Below are 19,411 nucleotides of genomic sequence, written 5' to 3'. Positions count from 1 at the left end.
GTAAAACCTTGTTCACAAATTCTAAGTTCTCTCTCTGTAGGTATTAATAGTTTTTTGTATAAAAATAAAGACAAAGTGTGTTTTTAAAAAGTCGTAAAAGAAGTACCGAAAATGTATGTTGATGTAATTACTGATCAAAACTATGTTTAAATCTTAACATGTTTGAAATTTTACCATGTTTGCATAAGTAGTGGCAACATATCCTTGGTCAACTTACTTAAATTTAACATATTGTTAAATTAACAAAACAGTATATATATATATATATATATATATATATATATATATATATATATATATATATTCTGTACATTTTTATCATTCAAATATAAGAATTGACTTTTAACAAATTTTCCGATTTTCTTGTTCGCCTGTACTATTTACACGATAACTGGAGCCAATATATTGAGAGCATTGGGAGGTTCAAAAATGCCAAACTAAATATTAAGGTCAATTAATCTTCATCAGTTATATATACATCAGTAATAAATTTGTAAACAGTGATGTGATACAAGACTAAAAATGTGAAATTCTGTGTTTACTCTTATTATAACGAGTAGCTCAAGTGTATAGTTTAAGTTATTTGTATATGTTGATAGTTAGTATTGATCACTCACTAGCTGACAGTCTGTAAAGAAGGATTTTTATCAAGCAATGTAACAGTTACTTTGTAATGAAGAGTTATAAACAGAACATTTGTACTGTTGAACAAAGAAATATCCTAAGTTGTAAATTAACAAAAACGCTTGTCGACTCAGACCGAGACTTCTGGTTCAAGGAAGCTAATCCTGGGCTTAAGCGGCGCTTGTCACTACAGATCCGCCGTCAATCGGCGAAAAATGTGGTGCTCCTAGTTGGGGACGGACTGGGTCTGGCTACACTCACGGCAGCGAGGATCTTCAAGGGGCAGCGGCAGGGACAACCGGGGGAGAGCAGCCACCTGGCATGGGAGAAGTTCTCTGCAGTCGCGTTAACAAAGGTATGTAATGAAAACTGGTAAATATCCTAAATTTATTTTGAAAATTATGCTGGTGAATAAAACGTTTAATTTATTGAAAACCACTGGAAAACTCCACTCTTTGTTCAGAATCTCTTATACTTATAAATAACAAAACAAAACTCAATATTGGGTTCTTATTAGGAACCTTAAATTCATCCGATACATGTAAGAAAGGGAGTAGTTTTGAATTATTTTATTTAATTAATTTTAAAAATTTGCCAGTTTATGAAGAATGCGACAGATATCAACAGACAATGTAAATTGACAATGGCCTGGATACACCAGGACAAACAGTGAGCACTTTCGGAGATTGGGTAGGCAATATTTACTCAATGTTATTCGAGTAAGTCCTTCGATATTGTGTTTCGATATGATACGTGAATAGGAATTGTTTCTTATTACAGTTTTGTTGTCTGTACGAACTTCATATGTATCGTATTTATATGTCTGCAGGTTATATGATGGCGATGGTGTAATGGTATGAAAAATGTTTCTTGGACCAAACACGTATAGTACTATCGTATGAGCACAGGAATAGTTGTGTGGTTGTTACTTGAGCTAAGCGCAATTCCTTAAATAATACGTGGATAACTACCTTGGTTAATGTCTGCTGTCACTGGAACTTTACAAAGTTCATCAGTCACTGCCTTGGAGTACTGTATTATCCCAGGAAAGACACTAGTACGTCTCTGGCTCAGTAGTTTACACTGTTACTTAGCACAACAACCCAGAGATATATGGCCTCTGATCTGATATCAATCCTAATACTCTTCTCTACCAACTTCCTTCATGCTAGTGATCATTAAGAGACTCCCTTCCAACAACCTTCCACTTTAATAATTTACAATAATGGATCAAAGACGAATATGGTGGAAATTGCTGGCGTCGAGCCCGTTAGTTATCTGATGAGCCCAATGAGTGAAAATATACAGTGTAACGTTAACAAACGTTCAAGAAATAGGTAAAATATCCTATGTATGTTGTCTCTAAAAGAATTTTAGAAGGAATACAGACCGTCCTGAAAGTAATGTTGTATTAGATTTAATTCACATGAATCGTACTCTAACATATATCTCAAGCACTAGGAAATAAATATTGTCCCTTTAATAGCATTTTGGGAAGAAATATAAAAGCCTCATCAAATGTATGCTATGGACGTGCATAAAATGTGAAAAATAGTTTCTAGGTTGACTTTATTCAATATAGTGCCAATAGAAATTATAAGTTTAACTGTATTAAAACAATACCACTTTTGTGCAAGTAAAAGAAATTGCGGTTGTTTGTAATTTTTGTTTGGCTCAGCATTGTCAGTAAAATTTTCAAGATTCTAAAAAAAGAAAAATCCTGTTACCCCAAAATAACATCTGATTGTATGTATAGTTTTTACTTTTGTCAAAACGATACCCATTTCGGAAAAGTAATCAGTAGTTGAGCTGTTTGTGTCCGTGGTGTATTTCACCAAGACATTTATTTTGGAGGTTTACTTAAAATATTTGAACTTTCTTCTAATTCAAGACAACAATATGTGTGTTTTAATTTTTGCCTAATACGTATGATAAAAATTACTCTGCTTATTTTAACCTAGATTGTTATTTAGTGTCAGGTTAGTTTCCCACTTGAGCAAAATATCGTATGTCAGATATCGAAACTTAGTGTTATTAAGTTATTTGCTGAGCTTTAGCGAAGTCTATCAATGGGGCTGCCCGTAAAAAACCTCAAAAATGAACTGACCTATAGACTTTAAATTTTGCACAAAGCTGCGTTTCTAAATGTGTAAAACTGAATTTGATGATGGTGCATGTTACTCAATGCGATTTTGCTAAGTATTGGCAAATATTTTTACGTTTATTTTATGGGTAATCCTGATAGCAACGAGAAAATATCAGAATAAATATATGTGTAAACAAACTCAATACAAACATAAGAGATTCAAACATGAGACATATTAACACTTGTAGCCTAACTATGCTAACACATATAGCATAATTTTATAGTGAGTTTGTATGTAGAATCTTATACGTTTATCATTTAAAACAACTTATATACAAAACAATTTACTAGACAAAAATCTTAACGAATCTTGTAGCAAGATATGTCCAAGAAAAATTTCATATATAGACTCTAAACTATTGTATGAACATACATTTCATTAAGAATACATTCTATGGTGCGTCATGTTTGTGTCAACATCTTTTGTGGAGCAATATGTCCACAGGACATCTCGGGATTAAAATGAGCTACAGGTTTGAAATGATGCATATAACCTTAGAGAAGCCTGTTACAACACTTGGTGTGGCGACCTCCTACCTTTTTATATCACTAAACGATGGAAAATGTCCGGAAAAATAATTAATGTCTCTCTACACGTCTTCAAAATAATATTTAAAAATCCCAACCTTTCACAAAATAATACTCAGTTGGAACGTTCAGAACATCCGTTATATAGAAACCGGAGTAGTACAAAGAGAGTATCGCTAATGTCTGTGATATTTAACAGAATAAACTGTAAAAACTCTAGAATCACACCTTACTGAGAACGGTTCTGCTGTAGAGGAAGGTCTTCGTTTATTTACATACGAGGGTGCAGAGAATAATTTAAACTATGCATGGAGACTAGAAGCGTGTCCGCACTATAATGTACTCGGTACACAAGGCTTTGTTTATAGTTTAAATATTCAGCAGTGGAGGGCAAAGTAAACTCACCCGAATCCAGATATATCATTATCAAAAGTCAATCAATAGATCAAAGAAAATTATTAATGTAACTCGATTTTGATTTCCTTGTGTTATCTCCTCTAATGTATTTAATCAATGTTTTGATTATCATAACTAGATAAACACTCCCTACTAGCAAAAAAACATAATAGTTTGTACAGTAAAAGTTGTCATATCCGATCTTGACGGCACTGAGCCCTGGTCGGAGCAAGAAACATTCGGATAACCTTAGGAGCGAAACTCAATTTTTTCTAAGCAATATCGTGTATATATTTGACTATGAACACTCGTACAGTAATGTATATAACAGTTTTATACAGCATTAGTGAAATGATTTCAGCTGAAATAAAATTATATAGCGTACTGTATACAGTATTCATTCATGAAAATCATAAAAGTTATATGCTTACGGAAAATAATGTTTAAAACGCCGAACCCTAGAGCCATATAATTCAATTTTCATGCATAAAAGTATATTTATTATTCCATCCAAATACACCTTTGAATTATGAAGTTTTTATTTATCTAATAGTGAGCAGTTCCATGAAAATGAACTACGTAACTTTAAAACACGAGAGATTATACACAACACTACTTAAGAATAAATGCACAGATTCCTTAAAAAATGAATGTACCATAAAATCCTTTAATAATGCCTAACGTTGTACCTTATAAACCGAGTATACCATTTCGTAAAAGAATATTGAAGTTGTTGAAATTTCCTCTTACGTGATATTGTATGATATTTTGAAATTCTGTTTTTATTTATATTCCTTTTTATTTATACGATTAACTAGATTATAACTCCAATGCACATGTTTATATTAGCTCTAGAAAAAATAAATGTAAACGCAACGTAAAACTTTTAATTGGACTAATGAATAAAGTTATCGCCCGATAACGGGAACAATCGGATTCGGTCGGATATCCCGAGGAGTCGGTCACGCCGTGTGGTCGGATATGAGGAGTCCTACTTTACTTCATCTTAGGTTCTGTGATGTATTATTTTCTAAGGAGGAGGATAACGATAAGAGCGAAATTAAAACTCTTCCCGGTAATTGTATTAATAGACTTTATTTATACTACTCTATTTTTAGACGTACAATCTCGACGCTCAGATCGGCGAGTCTTCCGCCTGCGCTACTGCACTCCTCTGCGGTGTAAAGGCGAACTTCGAGACTGTCGGCCTGAACATCATAGGGAAGTTCGGGAACTGCACGTCTAGCTTCGTGTCGAGGGTGGAGTCCCTCATTGACTGGGCTAAAACAGGAAGGTGAAATAGAACGTAACCCTTATTTTAAGGCTTAAGAAACCATGCAGAACCTATGTTGTAAAACAAATTGTAATTGCAATGCACCTAAAAATAAGTTTCTTAAATTTCTAGGACGTGACGTTTGTACCATGTCCGTTTAACGTTCTTCATATCTATGGTGTGTTTTCTTTGTAATCGTTGACAAAGAGTATTAAAACTTCAGTATGTAAGCCATCAGATAAGACTTGTTATGTCCTTTAGTTTTTTAATAAAATTATTTGATTTAATTTAATATAAACAAATTATTTAAGAACAAAAGTTTTAAACGCTATAAACATTCATAACTAGAGAATGTTTTAACCACAAAGACTATACACGTGGATGGGGAACGGAAATTTTCATGAGTCTAAATATGAGCAAAAAAAACTCGAATATCCTATAATAAAAATAAAAGTGGATAATTTATCACAAGGATATTTGAACATAACATAAGTAAAAGTTACTCACTCTGTAAGATGATTGAATACCTAAAAATATGAACAAATTCTGTTGGGGCTAGAAATTACCCGGTGGTTTAAAAGTTTATTACTAAATTAACTAGTTTAATGTTTTTTCTGAGTAGAAGCTAAATGTAAAGAAGATAATGAATTTGTAGATTAATCGGGGCATAAAATATCCAAAAGAATATAAGTGGAGTATTTAAAATACTGTATATCGTGTAAAATCTACGTGACCTTAATGGATTTTAAAAACTTATGTAATAAGTTTGAAATTTTTTACATTAAGTATTTTTGTGCCTTTAAACGTATTTTACATCATATTATGAGTTACAAATTATGAAGAATTAGGCTGAATTGGTGTGCATTTACGAAAGGAATTAAACGTCTAAATAGGATTAGAAAGAATTAATAATTTTATTTGACTTATATATGTGTTTCATACGTCATACTTAAACCGAATAACAGAATAAAATAGGAAATTAACATAAAAATAACACTGGTAATGAGTTAAAATATCAAAGAAAGGTAATTTAGATATAAAAAACCAATCCTGGTGTTACAGGTTAGTTAACTGCTAAAAAACATTTATTTTAACTTTAAAATTACATGAAGATTTCAAATAACCTTCAGTTTAACTTTGTAATGCCAAAAAACTTTATAATACCCAAAGTAACTGTACAACTGGCATCTTTGACTTCGAGACTTTTAGCAATGAACTATGTAGTCTATTATCTATAGAAATTTGAAAATATTTATTAATAAGCGATCTTTTGAATATAAAACCTTTCCCAATATAAAACCCTTTCCGTTTTGAAATCTGAAAAGTCATAACCTAACGTGGTGAAGATTTTAACTTTGTTACAAAGTTTATGCTAAAACTTAAAATACATTATTTAAGTTAGATATATACTACTAAAATCTAATTTTAGAAATCAGAAGTAATAAACAAATTTTGTTTTCGGAATAGGAATCAAAGAACATTTTTCTGAAATCAAGTTCCATTTTACCTCTAATTTAGGCTAAGATAAGATAATTAACTTTATAGTGGTATCTTCTTACTTCAAATGATACAAGTAAACAATGTACAAATAAATAATCACTAATAAAACGTGTAAATTATTAAAAACTTTAAATTATTTTGTGTTACACGTATATTTTTAAAAAACATATTCTTGTTGTGTACTCATATAAGAAAACGCAAACAATAATTTGAGCTGTAATGTACAATATGGTATTGCCTGCAACCTACTTTATTGTTGAAACTAAATTTAGAATAAAAAGAAGCGGCTTGTGTTTTGTACAATAAAGGTACCGAGCCGAGACAGGAGTATGGTTTGGGAAATGACACATTTTATTTGGTTTCTAAAGAAAAGTTTCCGCGAGGCATTTCATTAACCTTATGGTAGTTGAGGCAATATTGTTACGTTCTTCTAGGAGGATTTGTAAAATTAGCGAGTGCAATTCTTTGGAATTAATTTACTGATGTTTACAGCATACTGGTTCCCTATATATTATGCATTAATATATGGATTTTGAGGTGCCTCAGTTTTAGTAAAAGTATCCTACACATGGCGATTTGTAATATAAACAATTGTTATAACTATACACGAACATAAGAACATATAATATTATAATAATAGATTTTACCTGTTAAGTATTTTATTCACGTTAAGTATTTGTTTCTTACGTGGTAATTGTTACTATTGATCAGATGTAGATTAGAGACCGGGGCGCGAGTATCTGCACTCGACCGATCGATAAAAAACTATACTATCCTTGTAAATACATTGCCTTGACTCAGCGACAAACCTGCGTTCCACACTGAAAAGTTTTCAAACTGGACACCAATTAAACTGCAATTAGAACAAAAATAATTGGGGAAAAGGAAAGGTTTGAAATTTTGGGGTGAAACAAGTCAAGAGATAAATTGTAAAATTGTATTTTCCTTTTACTTCTATTTCTAATTATGTATCAAACTTTGAAAACAGTTTTAAGTTATGAAACATGATATGAAAAAGGAACTCTATGGGGATGTTTATTATTCATTTGTAATGCGATATGTGGCCAAAAAAAAAACGTTTAAACACAGAGATAAACAAAAAATGTTTAGCAAAACTATTTAATCCTATTGTGTCCAGTTTGACTAGGAATTACGTTAAGAAAACGTGACGTGTATTAACTGTGTGTGTGCGTACACGTTTTGTATTTTTTTAATGAGATTTATTTTACCGTCGTATTGCATGTGTAGCGTCATTAAACAACTGAAATGAAATACCCGATTTCAAAAATAGCAAATAAAATGCAGTTGCTACCTTTTTATCTATATTACACTGTATTTTGTACTCACTGTGGTGGAACGGTGGAAGAAGTTCGTCTTAAGCTTCTTGGTCACCGACTTGTTTTGGATCTCTTCGGTTCCAAGAATCAAGACTTTGGCAGCGTCAGATTTCAGACGCTGCGCTAAGTGGAAGGTGAAAAGGAGCTGCACTCAACATTCACATTGAATGAACCCTTCTCCACCTACGTTATGTGTGAGAAAATATAATCATTTCAACTACAAACCGTAAGGGATATTTAATCATTAGAGAAACGAGCTTTTACAACTCACAATAAAAACGTGGAAGTCGCGAGTAAATTAACAACCCACTGGGAATTGAGTCAATATTTTTTGTTATTACTTACGTTCCTCCACTTCACCCCGTATCATTATACATGATGATTATAATAGATTGAAATTTTAATGCAGTGAAGAATACGGAGTAAATAACACGGCTGTGTTGGTAAACCTTCTTTTATTTTTGCCAGGTTTGTTCTTATTCTCACACATGGAGTTCGATGCCGATCGAGACAGAACGGCTGAGGGCGACCCTTCACTTGCAGAAATGACAAGGACCGCCCTTTCTTGAAGAACCCCAGAGGATTCTTCCTGTTCGTGGAAAGTAAGTAGTAATATTAAACGAAAATATAATTGGTCAAACTTAGGTTTTGTATATATATATACGAGTATGCCTGTGGTCAAAATAATAAAAAGGGTAAAAACTGATAAGCGATAGAAAATAATTATTAATCTTAAATACTGTAGTATATCTGGAGTTTATTGAGTGTGGTGCATTTCCCCACATTTAGAGTCTTAAACCTTTATAACAAGATAAATAAAAGGCACAATTTCCGTATAACCAAGCATAGCACCTAAATAAATAATTATGAAACCATTGTTCACAGTTGACGAACTTTAATAATATTTAACAATGTTTGAGCTGAGTGAAAAATTAAATGATGTATTTATGCAACACGCAAAAACTGTAGAATTATACATCTCGAATCATTCGACATTACCCTTATGGTTAAGGCCGTGTCCTCAGGTTTTCTTCGCGTTTTTAATATCAGTAAACGCATGAATTGGTCTAAGATTTACACATTTATTACTGAAGCGTATTTTGAGAATATTGTACTCTTTGCTAGAGGCCACAGTAAAGAGACAGCTGTTGGAATTTTTGTAAGTATTTATAGCTGTTTATAAAAAGGGCGCCATCTCATTTGCAGTGTGTCTCGTGGTGAGAATGAGGAACTTGTCCCCGTCTGTCTATCGTTAGTTTACGGTAGCTTATTGTAGCCTGGGAGGTGAGAGGTCTTTCTTATCGGATCGATTTCGGTTTAGACCGTATTTAAAATATATATGTTTATGAATCTTGAATGTGAAAGTTTAAGTTTACAGTCAGTTCAAACATTAACAGTCATGTAATAGACTTATACAGATGTAAAATCAATAATACCAATCGACAGAGGTTTGAATCAGAGTTAATACCTTAAGAATGGTTGCAGCCTAAAGATAAAATCTTGTGGCCGTTTGAATATGGCTAGGGAAACATTCTTCAGACTGCAATTAATTGCCATAATTGGTCTTATTTACATTATATACCTCAATGATTAGTAACATTTTCAATCTAATAGATATATTAGGTGACCACCAAAAGAGAGTAAATATATAATAAACATTCACTAACAAATAAATTATATTAATACCTGAAAAGCTGCACAATAAAAGACGCCATATGGCTGGTAGTTGTCAGTTCAGAGAAAGGGTCAGAAACTCTATCTCGAAAAACTAAAAGTTTTAAATATGTCCTCGCGATTTTTGAATATTAATTTAGTCACATATAATAATCTTTATTATATAATATGCCGCGTTGTTTTAATAGACTTCCGTAGTATGATCAGGACGAGTCAACAATAGCGGTACATCTACTTCACTCAGTAATTGTAACTGTGAGGATTATAAGGGTATCTAAACTCCAGAACGCTTAAAAATTAATTTATAATTCTCACAGAGCCACATATTTCATGATAACAGATTATGAACATTCGCTGTTTTAACAAATTAATTATCATAAAAGAAGTTAATAAGATAGGTTATTACACTTTTAATAAAGGACATTAAAATATCTTTGAACACGACCAGCTTTATTGTAATAAGTAGTACAATAATACAAGAACAATTAGGTTTTAAATTAAAGTTTTAAAATTAAAGAACATACCTTTTCTTAGGGCGAAAGCACAGTTTCAGGAAATGTATTTCCAGATTCAGTTTCAAAGCACGACTTAACAACAGTGCATTATTAAGTTCACGAATGTTATTAATTATGTTATTAAACAGCATAGTATTCGAAAGTACAAGACGTTAATATCAATTAAATTAAATTAAATCATGCTTAATCTACTTAGATTAAATGTATCTCTCAATAAATAATTAGTTACGTATCATAACACACTATTGATAAAACTATGATTTTATTCAATTAAAGAGTCCAAAATAAATTGATTTTCTGTTTAGCTTTAAGCATAATAGCCAAATATTAAACCTTAAAATTAAATTGCTCTACATTGCAAATGAAATGGATTTACAATTAATATAGGGTAGTGGTAATAAAGGGAATATTTCACTTTGCTCACATCACAATTCATGAACATTCCAGTTTTTCATTCAGAGAGGAGAAGACAAGAGAGTGACAAACGACAATCTCCAGTTTTCAGCACACGCAGTCTCAGACAAATTTAGCTCAGAACCTTAACGGCTTCTTCTGATGGATGATAACGGTGCTGTCTAGGTCTAGGACGATAACGGGGCAATTTATTTACACCCAAGCCCATCGCGTACAATTTAGTTCACGCAATTACGCCGCGCTCCGCAATTGATTAGTTCTGCAATTGCGTAACGAGTCCCATTTTCCACCTGTATAGGGATGATAAATACAAATTCTGACATTATAAAGGAAACCAAATTATCTGGACATTTTCCAAGGTAGAAGAAATCAGAAACAATCTAGAACTGCAATAATGTATGCACTTTTGTGCATTAATATAAGCATCGGCTTCGTCAAATATATACACGACATTTCTAAAAATATAAGGTTTCGCTCTTAGGGTTATTTTTTTGTTCCGACCATGTCTCGGTGCCGTTAGGATCGGATATGTCGAGTTTTACTCTACAAACTATTATTTTGTTTAACTGGTAGGGAGTGTTACTCTAGTTATGATAATCAACACATTGATTAAATACATTAGAGGAGAGTTGGAGGTTTGTAGGCCTAGTCCTATCTTGTCAACACGTAACTCCACGACGCTCCGCAGTTTAATTGAATTATTTTCGGTTTTTTAAAATATAACGAAAGGTTTTGGACGATATCACGTAATTATTTAATATCATAAACCTGGATCAAAGTGAATCGGACAGCACATGCGCTTGTAAGTAGTAACTAGCCATTAAATCTAACCATCAAGCTAACAAGGTTACACTGGCAATTACAAGTGTACAAGGACTTGCTGTTTGACGTGACTTGGAGCGCGCAACATAAATACAAGTAGTATCGATCACGTTATCAACTCCTCTGGTGGCAGAATTAGTTGCGTACTGATCAGATACGCTCTAGGAGATCTGTTCGGTTACTGGCGGATGACACATCTTTTTGCTTGAAGAAACGACAGAGTACTTGTTATTTATTGTTCAGAATTTATTGTTGCTGTTGACTGTTATTATTTTTAATATTTTATAAAACGTTGTTTTTATTTATTGACTAATTTATTTATTAAATTATTTATTTGTTAACTTATTTATTTATTAACTAATTTATTTATTAACTTATTAATTCATTCATTCATAAATGTTATTCTTAATGGAAAAAAACCTAAACTGGAAGACCTTGTATAGTATACAACAATGTAAAATTTAGGCAACAACGGACCCTAAAAAATGGAGAAATATCGTGGCGGTGTTTAGGGGAAAGTTGCGGAGCATCGATCATAACTGATGATAACATAACGAGAGTGACTGTTTGTAATGGAAAGCACAGTGGGGACCATCCAGTCACTATGCGAACCCTCTCTTCACCACTCCTCAAGACTCGTACTGCGTCCGCCGCGTCCCCCGACACACCGATAGCGCCCGCGCCCGCCTGCTCAACGCCCGGCCCGGACCCTGCCACCTCACTCACCCGCCTCCCTACCTGCGTCTGTCTCTACAGACCCCGAACCTACCCCTCAAACAACACCTGAGGGTGCAGCAGCAGAGATCGCACGTTTAAAACAGGAGATAAAACGCCTTAACAGAGAGTTCCAGGGTCTCTTAGATCACACTATAGAATCCGACACCCGCCTACTGCAGTTCACGGATTAGATTTTCCCTGTCGACACCTCGTCCCGCGACGACCAGAGGACTCACGCTTCCGTAACTTTGGACCGCGGTGTGCAGTGCGAGCCGTGCCTCAGCCCACCCGTTTCTGTGGAGGTCGGAGTGCAGTGCGACGTGCCGGAACAACCAACCGCTGGCACGTGAACGAACTGACCTCCTCGACAGATTGAGGACAACGATAGAGGTCTTTGAGGCGGAGAACCAAAGTCTGAAGCTGCAGCTAAAAACTTGCGAGTGCGCTGATTATAAAGGGAACAACAGGTGGACAGAAGTAAAAAGGAGGAAGCATAAAAATCCTGTACCGGTGCAAAATAAACTTAGTAATCTCCCAACCATAAATGTTACCCAAAAAAAAAATTGAATCCTTTTCTAAAAAGAAAAAAAGCAAAATTTTACAAATAACTCTCTAAAAACTGCAAACAAATCGTGGCAAGCTCCAAAAAAAAACTTACACACAACGTTCAGTTCAAATACATAACTGTTAGAGGCGACAGCCATGCCCGCCACATCGCTGGGCTCGTTAAAAAAACTGATCGGCCCTACAACCACGGTGAACGGCGTCTGTGTGCCCGGCGCCCGGTTTCTGGATGTCGTGAGTCCACCAGCTCGAACGTCATCTGAGCCCCGGCCCTGCTGCGAGGTGCTGATCGCCGGCACTAACGACCTGGCAGTCGGCGAGCAGAGGAATATTTACCGCCATCTGGAGGGGTACATCGCTGCTGAATCCTCCAACACCGAGATCATCCTCACCACTGTGCCGCACCGCCATGATCTGGACCCCACCTACCCTGTCCACTATCAGACCGTGCTCGTGAATGCCTACATGGAAGAACTGGCTGCTAAGCACAATATTAGAGTGCTAAACTTTGATGACATCGGCCGTAGGTTTTTCACGAGACACGGCCAACATCTCTCCTGGCGGGGCAAACAGTTACTGGCTGGCAGCGATGAGCCCAGCCACTCAAGGACCAGGGATGACGGCGCAGCCGCGATTCTAGGGGAATCATCGTACAACGGCTGCAACCACCGCCAACATTCCAACTGCTGCCCCAGGGGAGTCGGCGACCACCCGTCAGCGGCCAGCGAGCATACAAGATGTCACCTACGCGGACGCCGTGAGACGCTCCCCCAGTCCAAAGCAAAGCAATGCAAAGCAAAGGACGCTCTGCAAACTTAAAAGAAAATTCAGTTTTTTTAGGGAGCCCACTTTACAGCAAAGGACTAAATTGACAGTTCAAAATCGGCAAAATCAGACACATAAAAAATTACATGTTCAAGGTTCCCTAAGACTACTCCACCAAAACGCTCACTACGCAACCAACAAATTGGATGAAATTCAGCTGATGTGTGAGGAGCTGAAATCAGACATTCTCGTTGTAACCGAGAACGGTTTTAACAACGAAAACCTTGAACTATGCAAAATTCCAAATTACAAATTGGCAGAAGCGTACTGTCACCAGACCTCCAAAGGAGGTGGTGTAGCAATTTTTCTGGGACAAAATTTAGTTTTCAAAAAATTTCCAATCAAAGTAACGACCGCGAAAGATTTCGAAGTAGTTGGGATCAAAGTACAAACTAACAGGTCAACATTAATTGTGATAGGGATTTACAGGTCTCCCAGTGGAAATGAAGATCAGTTTTTTTCAAAATTCGAAGCGTTACTCACTGACCTGACTAATCATCAATACGATTACGTCTTGATGGGAGATCCCAACGTGGATGCGATGGACAGCAACCATCCATCCACCAAGCGACTAGTCGATCTGCTGAGGTCATTTGGCCTTGAACTGTTGGTCAAAACTCTAACGAGAGTGACGGCCACAACGCAGTAGGCTATTGATATTATCATTATGAACATTGAAAATGTCACAGTGTCGGTGGTCAACACAGCTATCTCGGACCACTATTGCCAAGAGGCTGTCATTAGTGGAAAACAAATCATGAGAGAACCAAAAACTATCAAAACAATAATAGACACAAGGCCAGAAAATATCGCTCTCCTCAACGCTTCCCTTTCAAAAGAAAAGTGGAATTTTCTAAATTTGTCACATCCAGTTGAGCAGCAGTTCCAAATTTTCAATGAATGTTTGAGTTTCCACCTCAACACTTGTTGCCCTACAAAAACGATTAAAGTTCCAAGAAGTTTTTTTTTTCTTTGGTGATCCAAAGAAGGTAAAAAATACTTGGATCACCAAAGGTATTCTGGTTTCGAGAGAAAAACTCAAGTTTTTCTCTCGAAATAAACAAAAATTCAGCCAATAAACAGTTCAAAATCTTTTTGTCGAAATTAAAAAAAAAATTACAGAAAGGTGATCCAAGCTGCAAAAGCATATGATGTCTCAAAATCAATTATTTCTTCAAAAAACTTTTCCAAAACTGTATGGGGCATCGTTAAAAATAAACATCAAGAATTTAAGCAAATCACAGTCAAAATTGGGGACACATTTGTGAGAGATGCTTCTAGGGTTGCCGACGAGTTTAACGGCTTTTTTGCGTATGTTGCTTGTGGACTGGGCCCTCTTCCATCAATGCCACAGGGGAACCCCATGCGTAAACAGAGCCCAATAGCCTCAATGGCTCTGACTAGTTGAGGAAGAGCTCGATAGAATTATTCAAGAACTTCCAGCCAAAAAATCAAATGATCTAGGATTGAGATCCATGTGGTTAATAAAAAAATGCTCAAGGCATATTGTAAAATCACTGACTCGATTAGTCTTTTAACTCAGGAGTTTTTCCCTCACTCCTAAAAATTGCAAAAGTGCATCCAATTTTTAAGAAAGAAAATAAATAACTGTTTAATAAATAACTATCGACCCGTCTCAATTTTGCCTATTTAAGCTAAATATTTGAAAAACTTTTTCGAGCGAGAATGCCTTACTTCTTAAATAAAAACAACCAGCTTTCTGAACACCCATTTGGATTCAGGAAAAAAAATCGACAATAGACGCAGTGGTGAGTCTGGTTTATATGGTTGTAGAGGGGCTAGAACGTCAGGATCACACATTAAGTGTGTTCCTTGACCTGTCTAAAGCATTCGACTGCGTTGACCATGAAATACTGCTTGACAGACTACAATCTCATGGCATCAGAGGCGTGCCGCTCTTATGGCTTAAATCATTTTTAAGTCAGAGAGCTCAAGTGGTTCAGATCTCAAACCAATTTTCCAAACCAATGCAACTGAGTTATGGAGTTCCCCAGGGCTCTATACTCAGCCAAATCCTTTTCCTGTTGTATGTCAACGACGTACATTCATCGCTGCTGCATGGGAAAATCGTGCAGTATGCTGATGACACGACTCTCTGTTTCAGAGATAAATCACAAGAAGGTTTGGAACTACAAACCTTTGTCGATATCAACAATTGTGTTCAATATTTCAATAGCCTCAACCTTCAAACAAATTCTTCGAAATCCAACGTGCTAAATTTCGCACTGCGCCCAGTAGACTCCCAATGTGGGTCAGCTGTCATGTTGGCAGATTCCATATTGGAAGAAGTCTACTCCGCAAAATTCCTTGGAATACTCCTCGATCGAGGGTTGATATGGAATAATCACATTGACCATGTGTGTACCAAACTGTCCTCAGGAATATATGTTTTGAGGTCCTTGGCCCGGTATTGCCCCAGTCAGGTATTGATTGCGGCATATTATGGGCTAATTCACTCTCACCTTTCCTATGGGGTGGTGTTGTGGGGGGCCTGTGCAGGCAATAATTTCCTGAGGGTGTTCAAACTACAAAAAAAAGCGATTCGTATTATCGCAAAGTTGAATTTCAGAGAGTCGTGCAGGACAGCATTCCAAAATTTGAAACTATTGACTTTGCCCAGTCTCTACATTTTAGAAACATCTTTGTTCTGTTTGTCTAAATGTGCCCTTACCAGGGGACGTGACACGGGTATGAGACTAGAGGCAGAGATAACTACCGAACTGGAACACACAGAACGGTAGTTTATGAGCATTTGCCTTCGCAGGCAGGTGTTCACTTCATCAACAGATTGCCAAATTCTATGGAAAACGCCCAAACGCCCAAGGCGTCAAAAGGTCGTCTTAAGCGCTTTCTGGTGTCAAAGGCGTAATTCTACAGCGTTGACGAGTTTCTGGCGTTTAACTGGGAGACCGCCCAATTCGATAACTGAGTCCAGCGCTGTACGTGGGTTGAAATTGGCGAAGGATGAACGAGACTGGAATGTACGAAAAATTATGTAAGTTTGAGTGTGGTAGTTGTGTGGTATGAGAGTTTAAAATTTAGAAATAATTATGACTTTTGCCATTCAATGTGAACAAATTGTTGCGAGCAATTAAAGGTTTGATTTGATTTGATTTGGAATACAAGGGAATCACAATCGAGTTACATTATTAGTCTGATTAAATTTACTGATTGACTTTTGATAATGAGATATCTGGATTCGGGTGAGTTTACTTTGGCCTCCTTTGCTGAATATTTAAACAATAAACAAAGCCTTGTGTACCGAGTACGTTAAAGTGAGGACACGCTTCTAGTCTCCATGCATAGTTTAAATTATTCTGTGCACCCTTTTATGTAAATAAACAAAGAACTTTCTCTACAGCAGAACCGTTTTCAGTAAGGTGTGGTTCTAGAGTGTTACAGTTTACTCTGTTATATATCACGGGCATAAGCCAGAATATTTCTGTACGATTTCATTTTATTTTTGGTAAAAAGCTATTAAAATCAAACTGAATAATATCGCTCACAACAGGTCTGCGACTGAACCACTGGGAACTGACCAGAGGTCAATTGTAAGCGACAACCGTCAAAGCAGAAGAAGTTGGGGGCAACACAGGAAACGGAAATGGGCCTCTTTATTATTGGTTCATATTCGTTTTAAAGACATGAAGTTTCCGATGTGTGACTTCATTTCAATTCGTACGGAAGCAACACTATATGTTGAAATTTAGTTTGTGGTGCTTCACTTTAAACTTGTCTAGCCTAGTCAGGGCGAACTTTAACGTGTATGATATTTTAAGAGACAAAGACAAGGCAGCAGTAGTATCTCAGGTCTGTAAAGCTTATTTACATGATTTAAACATTTTCTATGAAATAAATATAATTTTGCGCTTTAAAAAAATGTAACTAAGTATATTATTGCTGTTTACTGTCGTATTAATCGTTTCGGTTTTCATCTATTTAATTATAGAACAGTTCTATATATTTATAAATGAAAATGTTTACTTTTAGTAATGAAGCTTGCTTTGATCAAGAAAAATATCCCAACTAAATATTTCTTTTCTGTTATAAATAAATAAAAATATTACGCTATGTAGAAATATTAATGTTATTACTTTAATAAACACAAATATCAGTATTTTTAGAGGATACATCGTACATGGTAATAATAGAATGATTTAAAAATAATTTCTATAATTATTGAATGACTCGACATCAAATACTGTTGCGTGTATGTGAATGCAATGCCTATTTAGAGATTCCATGCGTTGTAATTAATGTGAAAATGAGCATTACTAATATTTTAAACGAAAAGTGAATTCTTTTCATAAATAGATAAATTTAATTTTACATCTGTTAGAATACGATTTATAATTTGTTTTGTCCCCAAAAAAAAAAAAACAAAAACAAAATTTTATGAAAAGTAAGTTGTAGTTTTGGAACAGATAAATGCTCTTGTTCATAAAACATACATGACTATTATGGAAAAAGTCTTCAGAATATACATAAATATCTTTAGTTTGAATGAATATTGGATTCATATTAGTCTAGTTAGTTCTACACCAGTAAAACAATTCATAATCAAATACTCAGCGTTGTTGCCTTGTACAATAATTTTCGAAAAGAAACATGTCTTATGGCTATTTGATTTTTCTTACATGATTTTCTAATTTATTTTTTTATCAAGAATAATTTATAATTATATAGTATTGTTAATATACCCAAACTGAACACATTCGAATTTGCAATATGTCTGTTAAAGCAACAATCAGCACATTTTTTTAGAATATTATTTGAAACATGTACGTCCATTTCTAAGATGATAAATTTAGTTTCTTCTGGATACAATTATAGCAAACGGTTCGTTATCACCATTGAATGGCACATAAATCTTCGTTCAAGAGGTGAGTTAATTAATTCCATGCATTGTCGGTAAAACACAATACTCCACTATCGGCAGAAGAAGTAAAACTGTAATGAAATTTCCATTACCTATATCGGTTATGCACATAGTTACAGTGCTGTGTCGGCGGCGTTCAGATAAGGATAGTCGTGAGATCGTGCTCCTGTCTTGAACTTATAAAGCCTTTAGTTTTTGCGAACAGGTCAAATATATTAATTGGTGGGTTTTGAACCTTTTCACTTTCATCTCCTTTTAGAAAAATGGCCAGTTGTGGAAATTTTAAGAACCCCCTTAAACAAAAGAAGACAATGACATGCTGTAAGTGCGGTGAGGAGTTTCATTGCACTTGTATAGATTTAAACAAAGCCAAAATGGAGCGTATAACGGCTGGTACTTGGAGATGTATAAACTGACCTGAGCAGAAAAGGAAGCGCCGGCGAGTCGATGTAGATGGCCAGGAAGGTAAGCTTTCCCTGGAAGACATCACTAAGAAAGTATTCAAAATTGAAACAAGTCAGAAAAGTCAGGAAGAGAGTTTTAATAAAAAATTGACTTGTTAAATGAAAACCTAGATAGCAATAGAAGGTTGCTCAAATGCTAGAAAATGACGCGCTCAATGGGATTATGTAGATCACTGATATTCTTCTGAAACGTAATATAAAGCTGAGCAATAGGGTGGGTTTCTTGGAAAAACGAGTAAAGGGAATGGAAAGTACTCGAGAGTGAATTTCGTGGAAATATATGGTGTCCCTATGCAACTTCAGGAGGACGTATTGAGTGCAGTTAAGGAGGTAGGGAAGGCCTTGGGCATGGACGTCGTGGACTCTATGTTTGATGCGTATCATCGGATGGGTGACAGGGCGGCTCACAACTCTATCTACGTGAACGAGGACCTAACACCAGCCAGGAGGCGGCTCTTGGGGACGGGGAGGCTGCTAAAGAGTGACAGTGATGACCGGTACCAGTGGTGTTGAGGGGAAAGATCTTCCTACCAAAAGATGACGATTCAGGTGACTAGTCATTTTAATAGTGCGTACGGCTGTTTAAATTTGGATTTTTTAAGTCGAAAAGGCTTTTATAATTGTTCATGTTTTATTTCAGTTTCGGTTTCTTATTTCAAAATCGGTATGAATGCGTTTAATCAATTTCCTAGTTTAGTTAATTTTACTAACT

General features: G+C 35.5%; 1 protein-coding gene across 1 annotated transcript in view; it reads left to right on the top strand.

Annotated features, from left to right (window-relative positions):
* Positions 1-673: 673 nt before the first annotated feature.
* LOC124369719 (alkaline phosphatase, tissue-nonspecific isozyme-like) overlaps positions 674-19,411 on the top strand; it is a 39,586-nt gene continuing 20,848 nt past the window's right edge. The window contains 4 exon segments of the mRNA XM_046827775.1: positions 674-979; positions 4,813-4,988; positions 8,214-8,365; positions 8,368-8,406. Coding sequence (XP_046683731.1) covers positions 674-979; positions 4,813-4,988; positions 8,214-8,365; positions 8,368-8,406 — 673 coding nt within the window.

The sequence above is a fragment of the Homalodisca vitripennis genome, chromosome X (genome assembly GCF_021130785.1).
Source record: "Homalodisca vitripennis isolate AUS2020 chromosome X, UT_GWSS_2.1, whole genome shotgun sequence".
Taxonomy (NCBI): domain Eukaryota; kingdom Metazoa; phylum Arthropoda; class Insecta; order Hemiptera; family Cicadellidae; genus Homalodisca; species Homalodisca vitripennis.
The sequence above is the reverse complement of the archived record's forward strand: the minus strand, read 5'-3'. Positions and strand labels throughout refer to the sequence as shown.